Here is a 23,536-nt window from a genome sequence, read left to right as displayed (position 1 = left end):
AAGCTGGAGATGTCGTGCTTGCGCCTTAGCGGGGATGGTGCAATCGATCCGCAGGATTGGGATTTCGGAGTCGGGCGCGGTCGAGACTGTGACTGACACTCAACAATGATCCGCTTGGTGGTTATTGTTGATTGCTCTCTTGGGCGATAACTTGTTTCAAAGATGAATCATCTTGAAGAGGTGGTGGTGTTCTGGAGGTGTTCTGGAAGAGCGTTCAGGGAGGGCGAACGCCAAGCTTACAAGCTGGAGACGGGCTCCGTTAGTGGCAACCTTAGTCCGGGGTCTTCGCAACCACACGCGAGCCTCTTGTATAGCCTTTTCCTGCAGCTTACTGGCCGAAAAGAAGTATAGAGTCGGGTAGAACATCATAGAAGCAGGAAAGGACTGTATGATGCCGATTTGAGGCAGTTTGCTGGCAACCACTATCGACCAGAGCCACAAACGCCTGTAAATACATGTATCAACGGTTTGATTGCCTCTCCGCACTAAGTCTCGCTCCCTATCGAATCTTCTCCATAATCTCAAGACTCCAGCTCCTCTCCTCTGACGGCGTCGTATTCACCGCTCCTTGGGCGGCTGCCAGGCTTATCTTCACCCTTCTGTCTCCAGGAGGCCCTCGAGATGGCAACGAGGTGACGGTGGAGATGATTTCTCAGCATTTCTTACAATCACACCATCGTCTCCGCCGATGGTTCCATTGTTGCGGTGACATACACTCGGGAGATCTGGGTCGGCGAATCCTTTCTCTTTTTTTCTTTTTCTTCTTATCACTGATCTTGTGACATTTTGATGTGATTTTCCTCTGCTTTCCCCACATGCGCTAACTTACTTATACCATCCTCGCCTCCCTCCTTTCGCCCTCTCTTCCTTCTCCCTTTTACCCTCGTTTCTCTCTATCTCGTACTTACCATCACCCTAACAGCGAGAGAGACAAGCAAGCATCATGGCGGCCAGGAAGCCCAACATCCTCTACATCATGGCAGACCAGATGGCTGCTCCCCTTCTGGCCTTCCACGACAAGGATTCGCCCATCAAGACGCCCAACCTCAACAAGCTGGCGGAAGAGGGTGTCGTCTTCGACTCGGCCTACTGCAACTCGCCACTATGCGCACCTTCCCGGTTTGTTATGGTGACTGGACAGTTGCCCTCCAAGATCGGAGCCTACGACAATGCCGCCGACTTGCCTGCTGACACTCCGACATACGCCCACTACTTGCGCCGCGAAGGCTACCACACTGCACTTGCTGGCAAGATGCACTTCTGTGGTCCTGACCAATTGCACGGCTACGAGCAGCGCCTGACGTCTGACATCTACCCCGGCGACTACGGCTGGTCAGTCAACTGGGACGAGCCTGTAAGTTATTTCCTGAAATGGACTAGACGAAGTATGGAAATATTGACTGGATTAGGATGTCCGCCTTGATTACTACCACAACATGTCCTCGGTCATGGAGGCTGGCCCGGTTGTGCGCACCAACCAGCTTGACTTTGACGAGGAAGTCATCTACAAGTCGAAGCAGTATCTCTTTGACCATGTGCGCCAGCGCAACGACCAGCCCTTCTGCCTGACTGTCTCGATGACCCACCCTCACGACCCTTACGCCATGACCAAGGAGTTCTGGGATCTGTACGAAGACGTCGAGATCCCTCTTCCCAAGCACGCCGCCATTCCGCATGACCAGCAAGACCCTCACTCCCAGCGCATCCTCAAGTGCATTGACCTCTGGGGCAAGGAGATGCCCGAGGAGCGCATCAAGGCTGCGCGTCGCGCTTACTACGCTGCCTGCACATATGTCGACACCAACGTCGGCAAGCTTCTAAAGGTTCTCGAGGACACCGGTATGCGCGACGACACCATCATCGTCTTCACCGGCGACCACGGCGACATGCTCGGCGAGCGCGGCCTCTGGTACAAGATGGCTTGGTACGAGAACTCCGCTCGTGTACCTTTCATCGTCAACGCACCCAACCGTTTTGCCCCTGCTCGCATCTCTCAGAACGTCTCGACTATGGACATCCTACCGACTTTCGCCGAGCTCGTTGGCGCGCCGCTCATCAAGGGGCTTCCTCTCGACGGTGTCTCCTTAGTACCATACCTGACCGGCGAAGACGGCGTCAAGACCGACACCGTGCTGGGCGAATACATGGGTGAAGGCACACAGTCACCTGTGGTGATGATCCGCCGCGGCGGGTGGAAGTTCGTCTACTCCCTGATTGACCCGCCCATGCTCTTTGACGTCAAGAATGACCCACTCGAGAAGGTCAACCTCGTTGCCGGCTTACCCGACCCGACAAAGGTTATCCCCGCAGACGTCAAAGCAGTTGCCGCATCTGCCTTCGGCAAGTCCGCGACTGCAACCCTTCCAACCCCCGTCGAGTCTCCCCGCGCAACACCGTTCGCCCAGCGCACTCCAAGCCGGGACTACCCCTTCCCTAGCCCTACACCTCCACGAACCCCAAGCCCAGGCAAGCCCTCCAGTGCCGCCGTTCCCGAGACCACAGACCCGGCCAAGCTCCTCGCCTACTTCACTGAGGAAGTCCACGCCCTCTGGGACCTGGAGAGCATCCGACAAGACGTCCTGCGCTCCCAGCGCCGCCGCCGCCTTGTCTACTCCGCCCTCATCAAGGGAACTCCCCAGTTTTGGGACTGGGAGCACCGCGTTGATCCCAGCACACAGTACGTCCGCAACCAGGGCAAGGGCATCCTTGACGACGTCGAACTCATCTCGCGCTGGCCTCGGGTCCTGCAACAAGCTGCGCAGGCCCAGGGTGTGAGGATCTAAACCTTTCCATTTTATCATCTCCATTTGCTTCTTGTGTCGGGAAAAATGTCTTTCCATTGGCGTTTGAGCGAGGCGCTATACCCTGCATTTTATTCTTATCATTCCATCATTAAACATGCATAGCATCACCTACTTTCATTGACTTTAAGCCAAACATCGGGTCTTTCTGCTCCCGCTTAGCGATAGCGTTATCTATGTATTCCTTTCTTCTTTGTGAACGCGACCTGCCCTGAAAATATGCTATTTGTTCATGTCTCTACTTTGTGCGCAGTACATAGTACTGAACCGGATTTATCTGATAATTGAATCTTGAGTCTTCTAGTCTTCTTCTGGAACCGCATCGCTCTGAGTTGAATTGAACATCGAACTGATTGTGTTTACTCTATCCATCCTTTCTGTACATGCTTGACCGATTGACGTCTCGGCCTTTGCAACAAGTGAAAAGTACCTAAATAGTTGAATTATATACACATCCTGGCAATATAGTAGTACCAATACAAATGACAATTTGCTCTCCCTAGAATTACTGTATTCATTGTAGTCCAACATAGACAAAGATTAATAGCGGTCTGCGAACCGTATCTATCACTCTATTTGACTAGCCGCGCTCGTTATTGGTCTTATATGAGTCGGCTAGGCGGACAGGCGGGTCATGATCGTTGGTTCTAGCGTCCGGTAGGGACCTGAGGTTCTCTACCTACCGGTATCTCTGTATCTGGCGACTTGCATTGAGATTCCTGACTGTGATCGGGGAAAAGCTACGGCTTAACGGTTTTCTAGTGATAAAACTGCCGCAGTCGGTGTCAAGACGTAGCATGGAGATTAGAGATATGGCCGAATCGATTCACGGTCAGATGTGCCTTACTATGCGTAACGGTTAAATAAAATGTCAACAGAAAAGCAGAAATCAGGCTAACAAATCTATCATCTCAGAAACAGCGCTACTGGTAATGTATCCCAACCTGCTGAGACCTCAACTTCCTGCCCTGAAAGTAGATGGAGAACTGAGTCGACGCCCCAGAGGGAATCATTTCAGAGGTGTAGACGAGCTTCTGGTACACCTGCCCATGTGCGCCTTTGAAGTCCTCTAAATCTTCATAATCACAGCACCCCTTGAGATTAAGGCGGATCGTGCAGAGTTCGCTGGCGGCTTCGGTTCGGCGTTTTGGCGGGTTGTCGCCCTCGTGCTTATAGATTGTTTCGGTCAAAGGGTTGGCCTCGTCGAAGTAGAACTCATCAATGTCGTTGAAAAGAATGTAGTATGACTTGCTGATGGGTTCGGATTATGCGACGTCTTCACCCTAGTTGATTGTTGTTAGAATTATGGGAGGGTATAGAACGCAAAGCTTACTTTCTTCAAATACCAATCCATCTGATTCCTTGCTTTCATCATACCCTCTTTCTCATCCCAATACCGATCTTTGAGTTTGTGGACGCCGCTGATAGAATTGACGGACATGCTGACGCCCAAGCTTACTCTGGATATTGTGGAGGTGATGGTGGGAGTGTAGTAGGGAACTGCATGATCGGGGAGTGGAGCATCCATGAGCCCTTTGAGAATGGCCCCGCGACAAATGGCAGTGCGTCTGGTGGATTGTCTAGATGTCAATACTGGCGGTTGCGGTATCTTGAGTGTAGACAATTAGCTGAGACTTACGTTCTGTCAGGTTCGGATTGGCGTATCTCAATCCCGTTGCTGTAGTATTTCGCCTTCAAATATTCGTAGAGAAAAGGACTACAGCCTAGACCACCGACGAGAATAACCCCCTTGACATATATATGAGCATGCGAGTAGTTTGTAGTAGGATGAGTCTTACGAACCTTAACGGCAAGGCCATTGCATCTAGCCTTGTTGATTTGATTGTCAACAAGCTTCTCAAGCCCGGGAATTGCGTTGCTGGTGAACGCTCGTTCGATATCCGAGCTGAATATGTTCACGGTCAGCGGTAGCTGGGATATCGGATGACTTCATACCATGGTCAGCCTGGTATATATGGCCTCGACGGCGACAAGAAGAGAAAGAGATGCTTCCTACCTGCACCCTCAACGGCTTCGTGGAGCTTGAGGGGTTCCGTGTCGCCGATTTTATAGGTAATGCCATCCTATTTTGTCGCGAAGCTTCGCTCAGTTTATGACTCTTCTCAGAGGGCATGCTTATGCAACAATGTATTGACTTAGACTCACCACAGTTCCACCTCCGGCATCGCAGATAACGTATACATCATCCGAGGATATATTACCCTCGCGCTCAATAAGCAATGCAAGAGCTGCCGCTTCAGGCTCGGGTGCAAACGTCAGAGTCGAAGGCCCAGCTCTTCGGTAGTCAAGGATCCCAGCCTTTGTAGCTGCTAGTGGAATTGTCCGCTCAAGGGTTCGAGGGCGTTTTCCATAACATCCCAGATCAAATATAGCCGCAGCACGCCAGCCAGTCGATTGACGAGTTGTCAGAATATCCCGTATTTGCGTGCGGTAATGGGGTCAGCCTCGCCTTGAGCGAACATCTCGTCCAACCTTGCGCTAGCGTACAAACCCATGTATCTCCTCGGCGAACCTTGCGTATCTGAATGGCTGGCATGCGCTGTTCTCGGATGGAAGAATCCTAAACCCTGTCAGACGATCAGTCTCACGCCTCCGCGCCGCAGGCTCAAGCGAGCTGCCTAGTTGTTTGAAAATTACAAGCCTGCTTAATCGTTGAGCACCATGATCAACAGGTGTTTCTCCGTGAGGCTGCAGACGTATCGCCGACACGCTCTCCTCAAGCTCAGCTGGGGCTTTTTTCAAATAACTGGCCACGAAGTCTGGAGAGATCCTTGCTGGGCGAGATTAAGAGGAAGTTGCGCCCTTCCATTTCCACGTGGTTCGCACCTTCCACCTCCCGAACAGCCTTCATTTTATTCTTCTCCCTGACCACTTTCTTTTCGTCAATCTATCTCTACGTATAGACCTCTGACCCGAGTCCTGCCTCTTTTCCCGATTTGATACCAAGATGGCGATGCCGCTTCGGAATGCTGCCATCATTTACCGGGACCCTCGAAGCAATGAGGAAGGGGAAACAAAGATGAAGGATATGCAACCTGGAGACATGACGTCGAAACACCTCGAATAAAAGCCCCGTGCTCCAGAGGCATCTCCCCAGGTTGATGCAACCTCTACGAATGAAGATAGAATACAGCATGAAAGACGAAGAGCTGAAGCGCACCATGAACACCAACAGCAACATGAGTCCGGGGCGCCGGCTCCCAGAGATACCACCATTCACTAGTACGAACGATGGTCTTTGAGCAGCCGCGAGTTAGCATCCGAACGGAGAAGAGTCAGCCAGCTCCAGGACGCCATCAGGAAGGCTAATGAGGAAGCGGGCCACTGGCGTCAGCAGTGCAACAAGAGCAGGGCTCAAGAAGAGCAGGAGCTCAGAGAACATAGAAAGACATGCGCTGCGCTCCAATAAAGCCGGGAAGATGCCCAATATTGGAGAGTCCAGCTACTCGCAGCAGAGGAAAATAGGAGTGGTTCGACGCAGCATCGCCAGGTGGGCCATCAACTAGAGGATAGCGAGATTGCGAGACAAGTCAAGCGGTTGAGGCTCGACATTCGCAACTTTGCGCTACATCATGGAGCAGTCGATGGCAACACAAACAATCTCGCAGTTCCGCCAGATTCGTACTCTGTCTTGTGCCAATATCTTGGGCTCGGAAACAATGTCATGGACGGCTTGCTGCGCTCTCAACCGGTTTCTTTGGATGCCGCCGAGGTGGGTTCTGCTATGAACTCTTTATGTGAATTTCTAGGTATCTCACCCTCAAAAGAAGCGATAGATTTCTGTGAGTTAATGCATTATATAGATACGTACGATGAGGGAAGCCCGTCAAATATGGATCCTGAGGAGCAGCGTAAGATGAACATCTGAAAGGCCGAGACAAGCAACTACCTTTTCAGCAGTACACTCAAGCAGCAAATCCCGGCCACTCATTGAGTAGCCATCATGGAGAAGGCCGAGGGTCTAGCCACCTTGCTGAAACACGCCATACCGCCTCCTAGCAAGAACCTCTGAATGACTGACCCGCTCGAAAAGATAATAAGCGATGCCCTGACGGTAGACCAACTGTTCAGTCAGCAAGTTGCACGGTGGACCTGGCAATTACTCAGTGAAGTCCCTTGCCGATTCGACCCAGAGGCCATGGAAATGGTCAATGTGGACTCTGGCAGGAAAGCGACTGCAAGCCCAAATCAAGACATCTTTTTGGTGCTTGCTCCGGCTCTCGTTAAGCAAGGCAGATCTTCTGGTGATGACTTTGATGTGGCGGAAGTAAGACTCAAGGCGGAGGTCAATGGCTATATCCCTCCTTTGCATACGGGCACCGAAGGGGATGCTCCTGCTTCTGTGCAGAATCAGAAAAACTCGCTCAAGCATTCCGTCACGCAGTCCCTCAGACAGTCTGTCCGGAATATCGTGAAATGAGGGGGCTCTTTGGGGCTGAGCAGCTGCTGCTATCGGATTTCCCTTAGTCTGTGTCCTTGACATGGTGTCCAGTAACAACGATCGTCTTTGCAAATTACTCCAACGAGCCTTGTCTGTCTAGTTAGCTCCAGAGTACGTGGTAGCACAGTAGCGATCAGGCTGCATATCGAGCAATGCTAGTACCCCATGCATCAAACCCGGTTATTGATGGCCATCATAGCGCCGGCCTCATGCAGCCGCTTCCTATGTACGTGGACCCAGCTGACCGTCAGATCTTCCTACGGACTGGCGATCATGGCCCCGTCCTGTGACAGTCATGTGTCAGAGCCTTGTTCTCAGCTCTGTTAGAAGCGTTCTTGGAAGGTCGTCTTATACTACAGCCCTGCATAAGAGCCTTGGTGGCGCTTACGAGATGGATCAGGATTGCATGTCCTGTTTCATGGCGATGCTCGACTTATGTGGGAAGCAAACAAAATGACACACGTCGCTTGTTCCACAGGGCCTTGCAGGATCCTTGATGCATCGCTTAGAGCAGCCAGAGCCTAGGAAGCGGTCGAGTTTCGGTGCTCTACCCTAGATGATGAGCCGCAATCGCACATTTGGCTGGCACATGTCTCGTGTCTCGTATGAAGGGGTACAATAGCTCCGAGCCAATGCAGTGCAGAAGACAAACAAGCAAACCCATCAAGTGTACAGTCATTCCAAGGTTTCAGAGCCGAGTATCGGCGCCCGACCACCTAGTAACCTACTGCTACTCCGCCCTCACCTGCTGAGACCCTTGTTTCTTCCCGCCAATATAGAATGTAAACTCCATCGATGCACCAGAGGAGACCATCTCAAGGTCATACTTCAGCGTCTTGAGCTTCTTCTTCCCACCCTTGCTCGTAAAGCCCGGGAGGCTGGAAGCATTCACGTTAGTGTTGCATTTAAGCTCGCACAGCTGGGTGACCGTCTCATTAACTCCGGCCTAAGCAAGTAAATTAGGTGTGCGCCAATTCGGGGGGTTCGATGTTTTTCCTTCTACGCAAAGACCAACTTCCCCATCAATGGCTGATCTAACAGGCTCTAGAATCTTTGAACTTACCTAGCCTCTGTCTAAGAACTATGATAAGGCTACCTAAAATCGAGCAGAAGCTCGGTAGCGAGAGGTATCCATGGATTGCATTTTGTCCCAACTCCAGTCCGCTGGACCATGAGCTGCGCGCAAACGGGATCAATAACGAAACCGAACCAAGGTTTAACCATGTCCTTTCTCACAAGTCAATCAGGTCAAGAATTACCGAGATTGAGAGTACTGCCTAGTAGGCTCGAGGCGAAAGTATGGTAGCTGCCTGCGATCATGGATTCAAAGTCCGGCGTCTGGCCGCACGGGAATAACTTCCTGCAACGCAGAGCGAACTTTAAAGTTGAGTCATCCCTTCGCCGTTTTTCTTCTTCGCTGTCTCTGTCTTCGCCGGCTCATTCTGCGCCGTCTTCATCTTCTCCTTCAATTCTGGTCTACTTTCCTTGACTTGCAGCAATGGAGTACAAATTCAGTAGTAGCAAACCAAAAGCTAGTGTGGATGACGGGAGCCTTCCTATCCACGGCGCGAACTGGCCTCGGGTCGATGCAATCCTCCACGACTCGTTAGCAAGAGCCCTGGGAGTGGTGCGAGACAGTGTCAGTGCGAGAACGCTGCAGGTGCTCGTCGAGGAATATGAACGGATTGTTAACCTTCCCATCACCTTCGCAAAGCCCGGTGACGTTCTACAGTGCGCAGAGGATTATAGAGAATGGAACGGAGGGCGAGACAAGGCCGACTCGGAAGCCAACCTTGTTCTGTTTCGACTAGAAAACGCGAACAATCTTGCAGAGGAGTGTTGGTCAGCCCAGGCTATTATGTGTGAGTAACTCCCATTTCTAGTTCCTTATTGTCTCGCGAGGCGCGTTTCATAACCAGCAACGCAGCGATAATCAAACACGGTCGCCAAAGGAGCCCTCCAAATAGCGGTATTCATGGGATTCTGACAGACGGCTTTCAATGGGTATTTCTGTACTTTTCTGGAAATAACGAGGTTCGATTGAGATTGCTTTTCTCCCTGCTATTGTTCCAATTGACGCAGAAGCTGACCGGTGGGGCTCAATAGGATTCTTGCATTGAACTACAATGGATTGACAATGACCAACAGAAATCTATTGCTAGTCTAGTTAGCAGAATCATGGACAATGCGATAGCGTTTCGTCTATTGTGTATTGAAGGGTGGTATTCATTGTCATTACCAAGTGTTTCTTGCTTGGTACACGGTGGTTAGTACTTAAGCTCCTTGTTTTCTCCTCCCAGTGATTCTACTCTCCATTTCATCCTTTCCCAAGTCCCACCAGGTTGATTGATTCAGACCGATCCCTCATGTTTTCCTTAAACTAATTCCGTTCGTATCAAAGCCCCAATCATGCGTTGGTTCGATAAGTTGGAGAAGAGCGCGAAGGAAGTTTATCGCGGCTTGCATCGCCATCCGGATCCGAAATTCGAAGAGGCACTGACGCAGCTGGTCGCCCGTGCTCGTCAAGAAAGTGAAGCTGAGACCTTGGAGACGCCAGAGAGTGGGATAAAGCAAGAAAAGAAGAAGGAGAAGGAGAAGAAGAAGGAGTATCCCTACAAGGCGGTTACCGATCTTGAACCGGGACATGTACACAAGATCTTCGGCCTTGAAGATGAGATGCAATCGCCCGCCGGAGTATGGAACATTCAGTCGTCGGAAGAGCGACAGTTACCCGAGCACGCAAGTAAGTTCCTTTCCTGTTCGAGACTCCTATATGTGCACAGCTTAGCATCTAACTGCTGCATTAGAGAAGATGCTCGACGATTACGACCTCCTATTCCATGATCGTGAAAGGCACGAAGCCGAGATACGCTCACGCGTTGACACTATCCTCGTCTCTATTTTGGCCGAGAGGAAACGTCAAGATACCACACATGGACATGGCAACCGCATATCGACATCGAGCACCAGTTCTTTTAAGAGCCTTCATTGGCAATATGAAACCCTGCTGCGAATGCCTTGGAAGCTCCTGGATGGCAAGACTTACAACTTGGGAGGTAGACTTGACTACTCCTTGCTATATGGAAGATGCGAGGAAGCGGAAACCAACGTCGTGATGGTCGAGGCCAAGACCTTTGGAGAGAGCAGCGGTGGCGAGCATCAGGCACTGTCGTATATGGGTATGTGCACGCGTTCCCATCACTTTCTTTTTTGTCCAAGGTAGCTAACACGACTCCCGCACAGCGATGCTACATCATGCGCGCAAGAAGGCGGGCCGATCTGTGGTCCCGATCTACGGGATCTCAACGGATAGCTATTTGTGGACTTTCATCCGCCTAGATAGCAACAGAAAGGTAAGACTGCCTCCCCTCCAGACACCCTCACCCAGCGGCGTTTGTTAATTACCCATGGTTGGAGCAGGTCTTGCGACACAGCTTCCGCACAAACGAATACCGCGGCGAAACAATGATCGTCTCCCTGCTTCATAGAATTTTATCGCAGGCCGCGGAATTATCTCGTGTCTCGAGTGCCGCGCTCACTCCTTACCACACTGTCGAGGAAATGACGGGTATTGAATTCACCGATCCGATCCGAAGCAAGAGCCATTCGACTTGAGAGATGAGAGGGATATTTGGCAAGACATGAAATGAAAGTACGAGAAGGATGACGTTAATCTGGGATTGAGTAGTAACGTAACTTGCCGCAGATGTATCTAGATACTTTTCTACCGAACATCATCAGCATCTCTACATCAACATAGAAATCGGCATGCTAAATCAAATAAGTCATTCCTCATTACATTGCCCGGTTAGCTTAATCATGGGCTAACCAATCTGTACATTCAATTCTACCATTCCAACCAGGCGCAGTAGAACTGTTCCTCTTACAAAGAAAGATATCCATATATACTACCGGACGCAACGCAAATTATAGCTCTAGCGTCACTCCCAACAATAGAAGGAAAAATTAAGTCAATAAGGACCCTATTACTCCATCGGATAGGCAGGAGCCTTCACCAAGACATTCATCGGCCCGCGCCCGCGCACCTCGGCCGTAACGAACGCCGCAAGTCGGATACGTCCCGCCTCTGGCCCAGGGACTGGTGCAGCTCCTTGTGCTGAGCCTGGTAATGTCGCCGTCGTGGCGGAGCCACGACGGTCATAGCCTGCAGGAGCAGGTGTAGAGCCAGGCCCAGGCGCAGCCGGTGGTGGTGGTCCCTGTCCGGGTTTCCTGCCCATGATGTTGCTGAAGACAGAGCGCATGCGCTGTTCGCGTCCAGGGGCACTATCGTGAGCGTTGGGGGCTGTGGATGGGTGTGGTGTATCGCGTTCGTTGTCGGCGGCTGTGGCGTCTTCGTTAGAGTGTTGGTTGGAGTGTAAGTCGGTGGAGGGTCGGGATTGAGTAGGGCTGGCGGCGTGAGTGAGTGGCGGAAGGACACCAGGTTCGATCTTCATGGTTGCATCATGAATGGGTGAGCCTGGTGGAATGTACTCGACGCAAATATCTCTCGACTCGAGGGGAATCTTCTCTGCAATACCGACGGCATTCTCCACGATCATGCGGGCTCCATTGTCTATACCTGGTGGAGCCGGGTCGTGGAGGTAACTGACGAGCGTAGCGACGAGGTTATCAACGAGGCGGTCGATAAGTTCAGTGCGATATTCGTCCGCTGCGGGTCCTTGAAGGGCGTCACCTAGACCGTCCAGCGTGGTGCGGCGCCAGTTGGAAATTCGAGCAATGGAATTCTCTTTATCTTCGTCTGTCGCAGTATTTGTATGTTGTCTACGTAGCGTCATTTCGATCGCTTTTAGCTGTTGGCTAAAGGCAGGTTCGAGAGCCGGGTGGAAGTAGCGCTCGAAGACCTCATCTACAAGCCAGCGGCTCATCACCGAGCGACCAATGGCGGTCATCTCTTTTGTGCCAGTGGCAGGGGCGTCTTCGTTGACGAACCCGGAGAGCCAGGTGGGAAGAGTTTTCCAGTCCTTGCGGACGGAGAAAGCAAGATCCTTGATGGCGCCGTCGAGACGGCCAAACCGGTTGGCGTACTCGTTGTCATCGAGGACTGTACGCGAAACGGCCATGCGCTGGTGAGCGACGGTGTTTTGTAGCTGCTGCACCTGGGCATCTCGTTCGAAATAGTACCTTTTGACCTTGGAGTATTTGGCCTCTACACAGATTGTCAGGTCACTTGTCAACCGCTCCAGAGACAGTAGACTTACGTAGGTCATCATACTTTTGAAGTATAGTGCGAACATCAGCTTCAGTCAGATCGTCGCGGCTCCGGTTGTCTTTGACTGTTGGCGTGGCGCGCCCCGGGTCGAGGGAAGCCTGCTGTTGACCAGCATTGTTCTGACTCACACCCTGTTGTTGGGATTGGTTTTGTGGGTTGTTGCCAGAAGGTCGGTCTGACATTGCCGTGAGCTGCGTCACTGAAGATGTTTCGCTCTTGGGGAATTGATACGGCGATGGCGGCCCCAGCGACTGTCGGGAAGGTGGTCGAGGGTCCAATGGGTTCGTGGCAGGAATTAATTCTGCACCGTGTCTAGGATTTTCAACGGGAGACTGACGATAAAGTTCGTCGACGAGACGAGGATCGGTATTGGACCGTGGAAGCGGCGAGTGCGGCGAACGGGTATGAGGGGCGAATACGGGATCAGGGGCACGAGCGGAGCTCTGCTGCGGCATGGACGGGGGTCGATATTCAGCTTCCGGGGCGTCTACCGCATACTCCCGCGACCAATCCAACGACGAACGCGATTGTTGCGTCAGCTGCGGCGACTGCTGCTGGCGGTGGGTCTGCTGCTGCTGCTGCTGCTGTTGTTGCTGCTGGGAGCGTCGGGAGGATACCTTCACAGATCGGTTGCGCTCCAGCAAGCTTGGCTGGTCTCGGACGGAGGTAGATGAATTCGAGGAGTGGAAGGAAAAGAGACTGCGCTTGGACCGACGAGGTTCCTGGTCGTCTGGCTTGTCAGTAGGAGATGAGGGCCCGGACTGGTCGGAGACGTCAGCATCGAAGGACCGCGGTGGCTCGAGGTAAGAGGAAGGGCTGGGGTTGTTTGTGACTACCGTAATGGTGGAGTTAGAATTGGAGAGCGTGGAAACGTCTGGCGGTGTACGGAGGCGCTGGGTGTGAGAGCGCTGCAGACCGGACCGTGCAGGATTGCGAGGTGGTGGAGGTTGACGAGCGTCCCAGGAATAGACAGGCTGCGACTGCGGCTGCGATTGCGATTCCGAATAAGTGTGCGGGTGGTGCGACTGAGATTGAGGCTGGGGATGGGGCGGAAACTGCTGCGAAGTGGAGACGGGGAAGCGGTGGTGGTGTTGTTGGTGTTGGTTGCTGCTGCTGCTATCGTCGCTATCGAAAGGAGGGGCGGCGGAAGAGGAAGAGGATGGAAGACGAGGAGGAAGATGCTCGACCGATCGGAAATCAGGAGAGGAGATGGACGGCTTCGACTTCTCTTTCCTGCGGAAGAGGGGCATGGAGAGATGGGAGGGCCCGGAGAAGGGCAGGAAGGAGGGGAAGAGTCGGGGATATGAGAGAGACTGAAGATGAAAGAGACGAGACCTCCGAGTTCAGAATAGATGAGTGAGTGTTGTCGTGTCGTGTCCTCGGGAGAGCAGAGCAGCAGCAGTGGAGGGCCTCCAAGTGGGACAGCAGCGGTGATTGGGCGCAGACACGAGGCTGTGCGAACGAGGAGAATTATTATCGCCGTCGAGGGCGAGATTGTGATGGCAGTGGCATGTTATTATTATTAGCAGGACTACGGGCGAGTCGCGGCTGAGCTGAGGAGGGGAAATGACGCCGCGGGGACTAAGGAACACGGCTAATAATAGCGCGAGGTAAGAACTAGGTAGAGTCAAGTATATCAATAAAGAAACTGTCCTACCGCTAACCTATCCAACAAGCTGAGTTCGCTAAGCATGCTAATTTGACCAAATCTACGCCTAACATATTAACAAACTCCGTGTGTCTTGCCAGTCTTGCCCTGCAGTGAATGCTTCTCATTCTTGTAGTGCGGGTGCGTGTGCTTGGACTGATGCGACTTGGTCGAGTGAGAGCGGACGTGTCTGCCAGTTGTTAGTTGGAACCTTTTCGATAAGGGCATTGTAAGAACATACTGTGTGTACTTCTCCAACATAGCCTTGTCCATCTCTTTTAGACTCTTCAGGGCAAGCTTGATGTCGTTCAAAAGCTGGTCGCATCGACTCATGGTAAAGTCCTCACGGACGACCACGCGCATCAGCTTCAGGTTGTTGCTGTTCGGCGCCATGGTGTAAGCCGGCACAATCCAGCCACGCTCACGTAGCTGGTGCGCAATCGCGAACTCGTCAAACTCCTCGTCACGATCACCTGGCAGACGGAAAGCAACCAGAGGCAGTCCGCGACCGCGCCGTTGGCTCATAATGATGAAGCCGAGCTGCTCAAGCTGGTCGGCCAAATAGTCCGCGATGCGGGTGATGTTGACCATCACCGAGCGATATCCTCGCTTGCCCAGTCGGATCATCTGGTAGTACTGGCCGATGACATGAGAGGCGCCCTTAGAGAAGTTCAGCGTAAAGCTAGCTTGCTCGGCGCCGAGATAGTTGATGTTGAAAATAAGCTCCTTAGGTAGGTACTCAGGCGACCGCCAGACGACCCATCCAACACCCGGGTAGACCAGGCCGTACTTGTGGCCGGAGACGTTGATCGAGACGACCTTCTCGAGGCGGAAGTCCCATTGCAAGGTAGGGTGGATGAACGGGGCGACGAAGCCACCGCTAGCTGCGTCGACGTGAATCGGGCAGTCTATGCCGCGCTCGACGAGGAGGTCGTTGATCGCCTTCACATCTTCGTACTCGCCGGTGTATGTTGTGCCCAGGATAGCGCAGATACCGATAGTGTTCTCGTCAACAAGATCCACAGCCTCCTTGGGGTCGATGACGTAACGGTCCTCCGTGCAGTAAACATAGCGCTCCTCCACATCGAAGTAACGGGCTGCCTTCTCCCAGCAAACCTGGACAGCGCTGTTCATGACGATGTTAGGTCGCGACCAGTCCTTTCCTTCTGCCTTGCGCTTGTTCTGCCACCGTTTCTTCATCGCGAGAGTGCCCAGCATAATCGCTTCCGAGGAGCCGACGGTGGAGGTGCCCATCGGGTGGTCGTTCTCGCTGTCTGTAGGAGCATTGAACAAACGAGCGATCATGTTGACGCATCGGTTCTGGATCTCGGCGGATTGGGGGTATTCTTCGTAGTCGATAAAGTTCTTGCTGAACGAATCGGCCATGAGCTTCTCGGCCTCGTCTTCCTGTTCCTTGTGAGCGCGTTTCAAGCGATCAGATAAATTTAACGAACCATGTAAGTAGTGACGAAACTCGCCAAGCTGAGTAAAAGTTAGTATCAGCTTTTTCTTGTTGCATTGAAAGAGTCGTACTTCAGCATCGGGTTGCCATCCAAGCTCAGCTCGTCCTTGATCATGCGGTAAGCGACATCGCGGGGCATCTCGCGGTCCGGCATCTCTGTATGAGGCAGCTGCTGGGTAGCGAACCGCGTGCCGTAGACGGTGGTTGAGAACTCATCATCTTCAACGGTGTCGAGCTTAATCGAGTCAACACGCTTGGTGACAGGCTCGAAGTCTTCGTCTTTCTTGATTGATGCAAGGTGGACCATGGTGAGATGATAACGCGATTTAGAAGTAGAACCAAATGTCACAAAGAAGAAGCTGGGATAAATAAAGTGGGTAGTTAACAGGAGAAGCGATGGTAAGATGAGAAATCAGGAGCTGGGTCTCCTGGTGCGCTGTGTTGTTATAGGCGCCGCCACGCTACCCCTGCTGCATCATAAGTTCGGACAACACGGGGAGGGGCAGTCCGAGCCAGGCAGCCAGCGAATCGCCCATTGGAACATCGTGCGTCGCCGGGACATCGGACTGGATTGTTTCAGGGCCAGATCACCGCGCCATGGACGCATTTGCGGTCAATTGAGCCTGGCCAGCGAATCGCTGGGGAGAAAGCTTAGAGAAAGCTTGGCTGGTGCGGTGGATTCGCATGCGATGACGACCCACGATGGTAGCACTATCGTCATTGGAAGCCTACTAGCCAGGGTCAGAGCAGGGTATGAAGACTCCGCATATGGAGACAGGTGGGGGGCAGATCGAAGACGGTGAGTTGATGATGATGTGGCGTCTCCTGAGTAACAACTTGAAAGGAAAGAGAAAACAATCAATGTGGATCTTGTATCATTGATATCTTAAAGAGAGGAAAGCCGCTACAGACCGGTATGACACTCAACAGCAATAATCCAACAAACAAGAGCAAGTGCCATTATCCATCATATCATACAGCCGGTCTAGACTCAATAATAATTATTTCTTTTTTGTTCTCAGCACTAACCTTGCGGCGTAATCGGGTATCAGCAAATGCGGGGTCAGATCCTCCAAGTTCCCCGCCAACACCTCCCAATACACCGTCCACTCGACATGACAAGCAAGCCGGTGGATGGAGCAAATCGAAATCAGCAAACCAAAACAAGTAAGAATAGAATATTAGATAGTTCTATCGCTCAGGTCCCCTTGACCTTGCGCTTGAGCCAACCAAAGAAACCGCTCTTCCGCTTGTCGCCCTTAGGTGTCTCCTGTTGAGCAGCAGAGGTCTGTTCTGTTGCTGCCTTGCCCTCTTCAGGCTTCGTGGCGGCCACTGCACCATCAGATGGCGATTTGTCAGCAGTCTTGACCTGTTGCGATTTCTGGGTCGCAGCACGCGCCGCAGCTGCGCTCTCGGAAAGCTTCTCAGGCTGAGTTTGGGTGTGGGAAGTGGTCGGTTTGTCGGCAGGTGCGGGCGTGGCATCAGTGGCTTCGCTGACAACGGGGGCCGCATGGGCCTTCTCTGGTGGCGTAACAGCAGCCGGGGGCTTGGTTACCTCGGGGGTCTCCAGTTTCGCCTTAGACAAATCCTCAGTCTTCTCTTTCTCATCGACAGTAGGCGTGGCGGCTGCGGTGGCAGCAGCGGCCGCCGCCGCTGTGGGCTTGATCACTGCGGGCTCCTGCTGAGTGGGAGGAGCTGTCTTGGATTCTTCCTTGGCAGAAGTACCGCCGGTGGCGGCAGGGCCAGTTGTGGCATCAGCGGCGGCCTTATCCACAACAGTCGGCTCCTTCTGAGCCGGTGTCGCCTCGAGCTTTTCCTCAGTTGCGGGAGCCTCCACGGTGGGTGCACTAACGCCTGCAGCTGCAGCGGTAGGTTGGGTTACCGCAGGTTCTTCGGCCTTGGGGATGGTCTTCGCTTCCTCCTGGGCAGTATCTGTAGCAGGATCGATAGTGCTAGTGCCTACAGCTGCAGCTGCAGCGGTGGGCTGGGTAACTGCGGGCTCTTCTGTATCTGGCAGAGTCTTCGCCTCCTCCTTGGCGGTATCCGCGGAAATATCAATAGCGCTGGGTGTAGAGGTGGTAGCCAGGGGCTTCGCGTCAACCGGAGGCTCTTCGACCTTGGTGGGTTCCGGGGCCTTCGCATCGGAAGGAATGGTCTCCTTTACGGCAGTGGGAACTTCAGAAGAAGCAGGGGCCTCCGCAACTTGAGGCTTCTTGGGCGTCTCAACAGCCAAAGTAGGCTCCTTGTTGGCAACAACGTTGCAGCTAACAACGGAAAGCCCGGGGGATTCCAGGTCCTGTAGTGGCTTATCAGCCGGGTGCGACCCAAGTCCAGGGACTATCTGAGGCGGCACCTTGCCTGATTCCTTCGGCAACGCATTTGTGCCGACAACGTTCTCCTTTCCAACGGGTGACTCGACAGAGGCGGGTTCGGGGTTTGACTCCTCTTCAACCTTGGGAATCTTCGCGGGCTTCTGCTCCTTATCAATGTTAAAGATGGGAGTTTCATAAGGTCGCTTGGCGTGTGTTTCCTCGTGGGTCTCCTCCTGGCCCTCCAACTCCTTGAGCCTCTCGGGAAGGGTTGTTGTCGCGGCAATGACTTCGGGGGTGGTAAGCGGAGCAGTCGCGTCCTCGGTCGTCGCCTTCGGTTCCTCAGCTGCCACCTCGGGTTCTTCGATCGACACCTTGGGCTCCTCGGCTGTAGTCTGAGGCGCCACTGCTGCAAGTTAGTCAGTGGTGTATCGGAGGACAGTTATCGGGAGAGCTCCCCGTACCGGTCTCTTCAACCTCGTCCTTCTTCGCCTCGGACTTCGGGACCGCGTCAACGGCCTCCTCTATCGGAGCATCCTCCGCTGCGGGGATGGGAACGGCTTCTTTGTTCTCTGCGGCGGCGGCAACAATTGGTGGGGCAGAGACAGGGGTCTCGGTCGTGGTCGCCGGAACAACGGTGGCAGGGGTAGGAGTGGGAGCCTCATCAGTCTCAACCGTCTCGGGGGTCTGCTCGACCTCGCTCTCGCTCTTTGTGGCAGTCTCTTCGATGGAGGTATCGGGAACGCTACGAGAAAAAAAAAGTGTTAACGGACCACTCAATCCCGGCGCGACACCCGCCAGTCTCCCGATGACGCAAAGACACAAACAATGGAATCCGCGCGATTCGAAATATTGTACAGCAACTTACGCAGCAGCCACAGGCTCGGCGGCCTTGTTGGTCGTGGCGGCAGCAGAGGTAGAGCCGCTCTTCTTTCCCTTCTTGCCCTTTCCTCCCTTCTTAGCCATTATGATGAATCGATAGTCAATGAAACTGGTTGTGCGAGATGTGGGTTAGACACGGGCCACAAAGCGATATGGAGGACAATGCGCTCGATAAGAAGCAAAGCCAGGCATTGGACTCACTGCGATATATGACTGTGCGTAGATGATAGAAGCGCACGACGTGCGAAGGACGAATTAATGGAAGGTGGGTTGGCTGAAGTTAGGGGCGGGCTGGTATGGGACTGCTCTGGTTCTTTCCGTCGGCGAACGTTAATCCGGAGCTGGCCTCTAAATTGGACTCTCACACACAATCACGAGGATATTTTGGTTTTGGTTTTGCGTGTCGCGTCGCACGTATCTCAGGTTGCGAAATCCGTGCAAAGCGCGCGCTGTTGGCTGTCGTGCTCAAGGGGGTTGTGCCTTACAAGAAAAGGAAGAAGGGAGGAGAGAGAGGCAAGGACAGGGTCGCTAATATTATGATTCATCTGCTTTCAGATGTCATCTATCCCTTCAGAGTGCGCCGAATGCGTTCTCTTTGTCCAGCTTATAAAGGCAAGTTGCCCGCGCCCTGTTTCCGGTGATCGGTCGCGTGCCTACATAATTGAGTGTTTTAGGAAATGAAGAATCAGCCGGATTACCAGGAACCTCAGTGTGTTTGTTTGCTACGATCTACTCCATGTTTAGGGAACGCATTAGATATATTGACTTTTATAGCCAGCTTGCAGATAAGACTACTCCAGATTTTTAATCAAGCGACGATTTCTTGCAGCCTGCAGCCCTAGCTCGACACCAGTCAAGCCACTCCGCTCGAGGCAGTCCAGTCCAGCATCTGGTTATCTGGCCAGTGCTAAGACTCCAAGTATAGATCATCCACTAAACCTGACACGCCTAATAGTGAATGAATCTATTAAAATAATTGTACCTTGTGGTGCACTTCTTATTGTTCATTTTAAGCATGGGCCATACTGATGACATCACCGCTATACCTATGGATGGAATCAACGGATGCCCTCTACACCCTCTCGCCTGCATATAAGAAATATCCACCTGTCTAGATAGCCACCGTGCAACGATTAGGCCATGGTCTACAGTCCGTTAGGTACTTAGTATTAGTATTAAGGCACTCTAATCTTACGTGCTTATAGGCTATGGACCATGTCCAGTTTATAGTACGAAGTAGACACTTTATGTTATGGACACGGTCGATAGCATTGCTTATGCCGTGGATACTCTGACAGATGGATCTTATATGCAGGCCAGAGGGTGTAATCTGAGCACAGAATAGATAGGTTGTGGTAAAATAGCAAAATGGAATCCAGAATGTGCCTAGTAAGTAGTAATGTTTATTTCCATTTGAGAATAGCAACTGTCTATTGACGGCATAACGGAGTAGTATAATATGTTTTGAGGCTCGTTATATATATCTGGGACATTCTGGTCACAGAACAATATGTATATGTATATCCAACCTCTTCCCTCTTGAGAAAACATGGTCAACCTGCACCTTTAATCGCACGACTGAATTTCGAAAACTTGTATCTAGGCAGAAAGTTTGTTGACGTCTATATAAAGGTACCTACTTCGTGGTCAGCGAAGTGACGAGTAGTTGCTTTCGTGTCTCGTGATCTGCAAGCTGCGGTAGATGAAGGCTGGGCAATATCAGTGTTATAATAGTCAGTCAACAGCGTTTGTTCTGTAAGTATAGTCAGCCAAACTATACGGCAAGAAGCTGAAGCATGTCTGGGCTGTGTTTCTTTCATCGTAAGTAAAGACGTCATTGAGGGCCCAATTGAGGAATGAAGATGACGGTGAAGTCGTCGTTGATCTCGACTTCCGGTATGTGCCGACCGGTGGAGCGAGACCTGGATACCGAAAACACTGTCACACTGTGGCGAACGTGCTAAGTACTGGAACCTGTATCCAAGACCATGCTCGTGATCGCGGTATCCCGGCTGGATGAAGATAAGGTTACTTTGCGATGCTTTGGCCATCTGCCATCTGACATCGGCCCATCATGTTCCTGGTGACAATCACGACAATTAGCCTCGCCAAGAGAGACGGCGTGCGCTGGATCCTTCGCCTGGAGGGGTCAAAGTGGCTCGCCGATCGAGAGGCTTAGTGGCCCTTCTGGAAGCATTCGCTGCAGCCGCTGGAATCCCAAGTCCCATCGCAGACGGCGGGAATCAAGAATCTTCTATGCTGATGATAGTCATGACGATGGTAGACCTTCCTCTTCTGGGCAGAAGAAGCTCAGCCAGGAACCAAGGAGCCAGATCGTAAGCCTGGAGCCCTACTCAGCCTGACCACGGTTGGACTCTGGGGTCTGGAGAAGCGAAGTGGCTGTTCCTGTGGAATCGGATGTAACCCAACAGCGCCGCTTTTATTCGCTGGAAGTCACCATAATCCCCAGGATGCGGGAGAGAACACATTTAAGTCTCTTCAGTCTTCGCCCCTTCCTCCACGTCGCAATGCAAGGGTATCTGAGCTGGACGTGGGAGTGCATAAGTCCTGCAGCAGTGTAGCCTTCACGGTTCACCGGATCCAACCGGGCCATCGCGGTTTTCCGATCAGCGAGGATATGACGACGAGATAAAGTCTCTCACAGTCTACAGTTTGATCTTGGGGTTAAGCGCAACGGGTCAAACGGCATTTAGTCGGATGCCAATCAACAGCTCGACTCTTTCTCCATCGAGTGTTTCTCCATTGGCTTGTATAATTAATCCCCAACAGACCCAGCCTGACTTTCACTGATTCCAATCATTCCGTATTTATTGATTGGTGTGGGGGTGAATTTCGATAAAACTGATTATTGCACAAATGAACACAGTCCTCTTGAGACTTGCCTCGTCTGAGTCGTGTTCGGCTTGCTTCAACTTCACTTCTCTTTCCTCTTCTTCTCTTCCTCTCGCTCTCTTTCCTCCTCCCTCACTTCTCAACAATCCTCCACCCCTCCACCTTTCTACACCCCACGCCCTCTGCGAACGATGATACCAAGGTCCGTTCGGATTCTCGATTGTTGTCTGTGCTCGCACATCGTCTGTCCTAATCCCCTTGCCGGGAGGGCCTCTACCGCTGTGACGTATCGCTCAACGAGGACGCTCCTCCACTCCACACCGAACTGCTGAGCCATCCCTGCCGACCCCTTCCTACGACCTTCCCAATTCCGCCAAGATGAGTCTCCGCGAGAAGTTACGAAAGCTGTTTGGGAGGAACAAATTCAAAGCATCCGACACCGGAATCAAGATCGTATACTACAGGCGAGGCGAGATTCCTCCATCCAAGTTCAAGGGCCCGTTCGACAAGGAGCACCAGAAGCGACTGGCTGCGTGGTCGTTCGACAAAGCCCAGGAAGATCGTCCGCGCTCCCCGGATCTATCACTCTCACCTTGTACGACCCTGCCGGACTATCTACGATCTCCGGACGATGCCGACCCAGTTCCAGACCAGGCACGGCCCAGGTTACCAGGGGCGCAGCTGGCTAGTCGCTCTAGTGAAGGTTTGTACCGCCTCCGCCAACGCCTCTTACCTACCTACTGTATTATTTCAAGGCTTAATCTTGAGATCAACTCGCTAACCAATCACCAGCGACGCCGGCGGCCTACCATGACGAATTCATCCAAGATCGACAAGCAAATGAATCCTTGTCTTCCACCACCGCCGTCGATCCGGAAAGCTTCAGCGATTCAACAATGACGCTCTTCCTCGATCCTCTTGAAGACGACTCCCCAATAAAATCCAAGGAACCAATACGCAACACCGCGCCGCACATTCCATCTGGTACCACGTCGGCCTTACCGGCAAAGGGTATGCCCTCGCCATTCGTCTCGGACGATCTAGCGTTGAACGCTGTACAGATCTGTTCATGAATTTACTTGCCATTTCTTTACCACCTTCTGAGAAGACCTTTATTATGCCCGTTACGGCCAATCTTTCGACCTAGTTCTATATTCTCTTCCATCCTCCTCCTTATAGGACCTATCTTTAGCACGTGACTAGGATCTACGGGGCAGAATATGGGCTCCTGCTTATCGCGCTCGTTGTCCGATTTGGGGGGAAGACAACCGACATCCAAGCAGTGCTTGTGGGACACTTTCCATTTTTGGTACTTTTTTTTTCATCAGTCTGTTCTTGCATCGCCTTTCATTGCTTGCAGCGAATATGCATTCGGCGTTAATATCATGAGGTTTATATGATTGTTTACGAATAAGTTTACTCGAGCCAGCTAGATCAGAACATCACCGAGGAATGGAGATCGAGGCATCGTGTACTACTGTAGCTATCAGGCTAAACATAACAAAATCATTCAAAAAGTCTGTACAATGTTGTGTCAAGGCTATAATGACATAGTAAGACTCTGCGTCGTCTGGTAGTCGCACGATTTGAAATTCCAGCGAGGAATCCAATTGTATGAGATCGATGGGGTCCGTTTCAGTAGACACCACGCGACAAACCCTGCCATGAACCGCGCGTCTGAGCTTCTTGAAACCAAAAACTCTCCCTTGAAACTTGAGAGCCTGAAACAAGAGCTGCAATTCTGATCAGAATCTGGAGTCTGGACTTTGTCTACTCTATCCGCAACGGAGGCACCAAACTGACTTTACACTTCAGGCGCTCGGACCCGGACGTTCGCCTCCTGCTCGCGCATTCTCCACCACAGTCTGCCAACATCACCGAAGAGTCGC

General features: G+C 52.3%; 9 protein-coding genes across 9 annotated transcripts; 5 read left to right on the top strand and 4 right to left on the bottom strand.

The window, feature by feature from the left end:
* Positions 1-863: 863 nt before the first annotated feature.
* Positions 864-3,306, top strand: BDW74DRAFT_100757 (putative choline sulfatase). The gene is made up of 2 exons (XM_073721478.1): positions 864-1,354; positions 1,410-3,306. The coding sequence occupies exons 1-2, from the start codon at positions 944-946 to the stop codon at positions 2,781-2,783; spliced, it is 1,785 nt and encodes a 594-aa protein (XP_073587175.1). The 5' UTR covers positions 864-943; the 3' UTR covers positions 2,784-3,306.
* A 418-nt stretch (positions 3,307-3,724) lies between these two features.
* On the bottom strand, positions 3,725-4,987 carry BDW74DRAFT_175131 (uncharacterized protein; the record flags this gene model as incomplete). Its single annotated transcript, XM_073728230.1, has 5 exons — positions 3,725-4,048; positions 4,135-4,369; positions 4,441-4,550; positions 4,605-4,749; positions 4,968-4,987. 5 exons carry the CDS (start codon positions 4,985-4,987, stop codon positions 3,725-3,727), a joined length of 834 nt encoding a protein of 277 aa, XP_073587174.1.
* A 1,847-nt stretch (positions 4,988-6,834) lies between these two features.
* On the top strand, positions 6,835-7,242 carry BDW74DRAFT_175130 (uncharacterized protein; the record flags this gene model as incomplete). Its single annotated transcript, XM_073728229.1, has 1 exon — positions 6,835-7,242. The coding sequence occupies one exon, from the start codon at positions 6,835-6,837 to the stop codon at positions 7,240-7,242; it is 408 nt and encodes a 135-aa protein (XP_073587173.1).
* A 1,519-nt stretch (positions 7,243-8,761) lies between these two features.
* On the top strand, positions 8,762-10,878 carry BDW74DRAFT_175129 (uncharacterized protein; the record flags this gene model as incomplete). The annotated part of the gene is made up of 5 exons (XM_073728228.1): positions 8,762-9,125; positions 9,665-10,006; positions 10,071-10,442; positions 10,507-10,616; positions 10,684-10,878. The coding sequence occupies 5 exons, from the start codon at positions 8,762-8,764 to the stop codon at positions 10,876-10,878; spliced, it is 1,383 nt and encodes a 460-aa protein (XP_073587172.1).
* A 185-nt stretch (positions 10,879-11,063) lies between these two features.
* BDW74DRAFT_100736 (uncharacterized protein) lies at positions 11,064-14,004 on the bottom strand. Its single transcript, XM_073721477.1, has 2 exons — positions 12,483-14,004; positions 11,064-12,430 (listed from the first exon to the last, which is right to left on the bottom strand). The coding sequence occupies exons 1-2, from the start codon at positions 13,741-13,743 to the stop codon at positions 11,250-11,252; spliced, it is 2,442 nt and encodes an 813-aa protein (XP_073587171.1). The 5' UTR covers positions 13,744-14,004; the 3' UTR covers positions 11,064-11,249.
* BDW74DRAFT_100705 (glutamate decarboxylase) lies at positions 13,980-16,229 on the bottom strand. The gene is made up of 4 exons (XM_073721476.1): positions 15,675-16,229; positions 15,596-15,623; positions 14,383-15,548; positions 13,980-14,331 (listed from the first exon to the last, which is right to left on the bottom strand). The coding sequence occupies exons 1-4, from the start codon at positions 15,908-15,910 to the stop codon at positions 14,217-14,219; spliced, it is 1,545 nt and encodes a 514-aa protein (XP_073587170.1). The 5' UTR covers positions 15,911-16,229; the 3' UTR covers positions 13,980-14,216.
* Positions 16,230-16,458: 229 nt separating this feature from the next.
* On the top strand, positions 16,459-16,943 carry BDW74DRAFT_100687 (uncharacterized protein). The gene has a single exon (XM_073721475.1). It carries the CDS (start codon positions 16,520-16,522, stop codon positions 16,772-16,774), a length of 255 nt encoding a protein of 84 aa, XP_073587169.1. The 5' UTR covers positions 16,459-16,519; the 3' UTR covers positions 16,775-16,943.
* BDW74DRAFT_147456 (uncharacterized protein) lies at positions 16,462-19,601 on the bottom strand. The gene is made up of 4 exons (XM_073723548.1): positions 18,996-19,601; positions 18,781-18,903; positions 18,377-18,657; positions 16,462-18,321 (listed from the first exon to the last, which is right to left on the bottom strand). The coding sequence occupies exons 2-4, from the start codon at positions 18,876-18,878 to the stop codon at positions 16,802-16,804; spliced, it is 1,899 nt and encodes a 632-aa protein (XP_073587168.1). The 5' UTR covers positions 18,879-18,903; positions 18,996-19,601; the 3' UTR covers positions 16,462-16,801.
* Positions 19,602-21,361: 1,760 nt separating this feature from the next.
* On the top strand, positions 21,362-23,155 carry BDW74DRAFT_147448 (uncharacterized protein). Its single transcript, XM_073723547.1, has 2 exons — positions 21,362-22,350; positions 22,440-23,155. The coding sequence occupies exons 1-2, from the start codon at positions 22,026-22,028 to the stop codon at positions 22,718-22,720; spliced, it is 606 nt and encodes a 201-aa protein (XP_073587167.1). The 5' UTR covers positions 21,362-22,025; the 3' UTR covers positions 22,721-23,155.
* The last annotated feature ends 381 nt before the right edge of the window (positions 23,156-23,536 follow it).

This window comes from Aspergillus multicolor, assembly GCF_047715735.1.
Source record: "Aspergillus multicolor strain CBS 133.54 unplaced genomic scaffold BDW74scaffold_4, whole genome shotgun sequence".
NCBI lineage: Eukaryota > Fungi > Ascomycota > Eurotiomycetes > Eurotiales > Aspergillaceae > Aspergillus > Aspergillus multicolor.
Note: the sequence above shows the minus strand (reverse complement) of the source record. Positions and strands in the feature narration are given on the sequence as shown.

What these genes read in the sequence shown, in the direction of transcription:
- BDW74DRAFT_147456 (XM_073723548.1), bottom strand. Translation starts at nt 18,878, where the DNA reads ATGGCTAAGAAGGGAGGAAAGGGCAAGAAGGGAAAGAAGAGCGGCTCT. An exon ending in GCCGAGCCTGTGGCTGCTGC is followed by an intron (nt 18,658 to 18,780) that starts GTAAGTTGCTGT and finishes TTTTTCTCGTAG; the next exon opens with CGTTCCCGATACCTCCATCG. An exon ending in GGACGAGGTTGAAGAGACCG is followed by an intron (nt 18,322 to 18,376) that starts GTACGGGGAGCT and finishes ACTAACTTGCAG; the next exon opens with CAGTGGCGCCTCAGACTACA.
- BDW74DRAFT_100736 (XM_073721477.1), bottom strand. Translation starts at nt 13,743, where the DNA reads ATGCCCCTCTTCCGCAGGAAAGAGAAGTCGAAGCCGTCCATCTCCTCT. An exon ending in TCAAAAGTATGATGACCTAC is followed by an intron (nt 12,431 to 12,482) that starts GTAAGTCTACTG and finishes CAATCTGTGTAG; the next exon opens with AGGCCAAATACTCCAAGGTC.
- BDW74DRAFT_100757 (XM_073721478.1), top strand. Translation starts at nt 944, where the DNA reads ATGGCGGCCAGGAAGCCCAACATCCTCTACATCATGGCAGACCAGATG. An exon ending in CAGTCAACTGGGACGAGCCT is followed by an intron (nt 1,355 to 1,409) that starts GTAAGTTATTTC and finishes TGACTGGATTAG; the next exon opens with GATGTCCGCCTTGATTACTA.
- BDW74DRAFT_147448 (XM_073723547.1), top strand. Translation starts at nt 22,026, where the DNA reads ATGAGTCTCCGCGAGAAGTTACGAAAGCTGTTTGGGAGGAACAAATTC. An exon ending in GGCTAGTCGCTCTAGTGAAG is followed by an intron (nt 22,351 to 22,439) that starts GTTTGTACCGCC and finishes ACCAATCACCAG; the next exon opens with CGACGCCGGCGGCCTACCAT.
- BDW74DRAFT_100687 (XM_073721475.1), top strand. Translation starts at nt 16,520, where the DNA reads ATGACACTCAACAGCAATAATCCAACAAACAAGAGCAAGTGCCATTAT.
- BDW74DRAFT_100705 (XM_073721476.1), bottom strand. Translation starts at nt 15,910, where the DNA reads ATGGTCCACCTTGCATCAATCAAGAAAGACGAAGACTTCGAGCCTGTC. An exon ending in GATGGCAACCCGATGCTGAA is followed by an intron (nt 15,624 to 15,674) that starts GTACGACTCTTT and finishes ACTTTTACTCAG; the next exon opens with CTTGGCGAGTTTCGTCACTA. An exon ending in ATGTTGGAGAAGTACACACA is followed by an intron (nt 14,332 to 14,382) that starts GTATGTTCTTAC and finishes AACAACTGGCAG; the next exon opens with ACACGTCCGCTCTCACTCGA.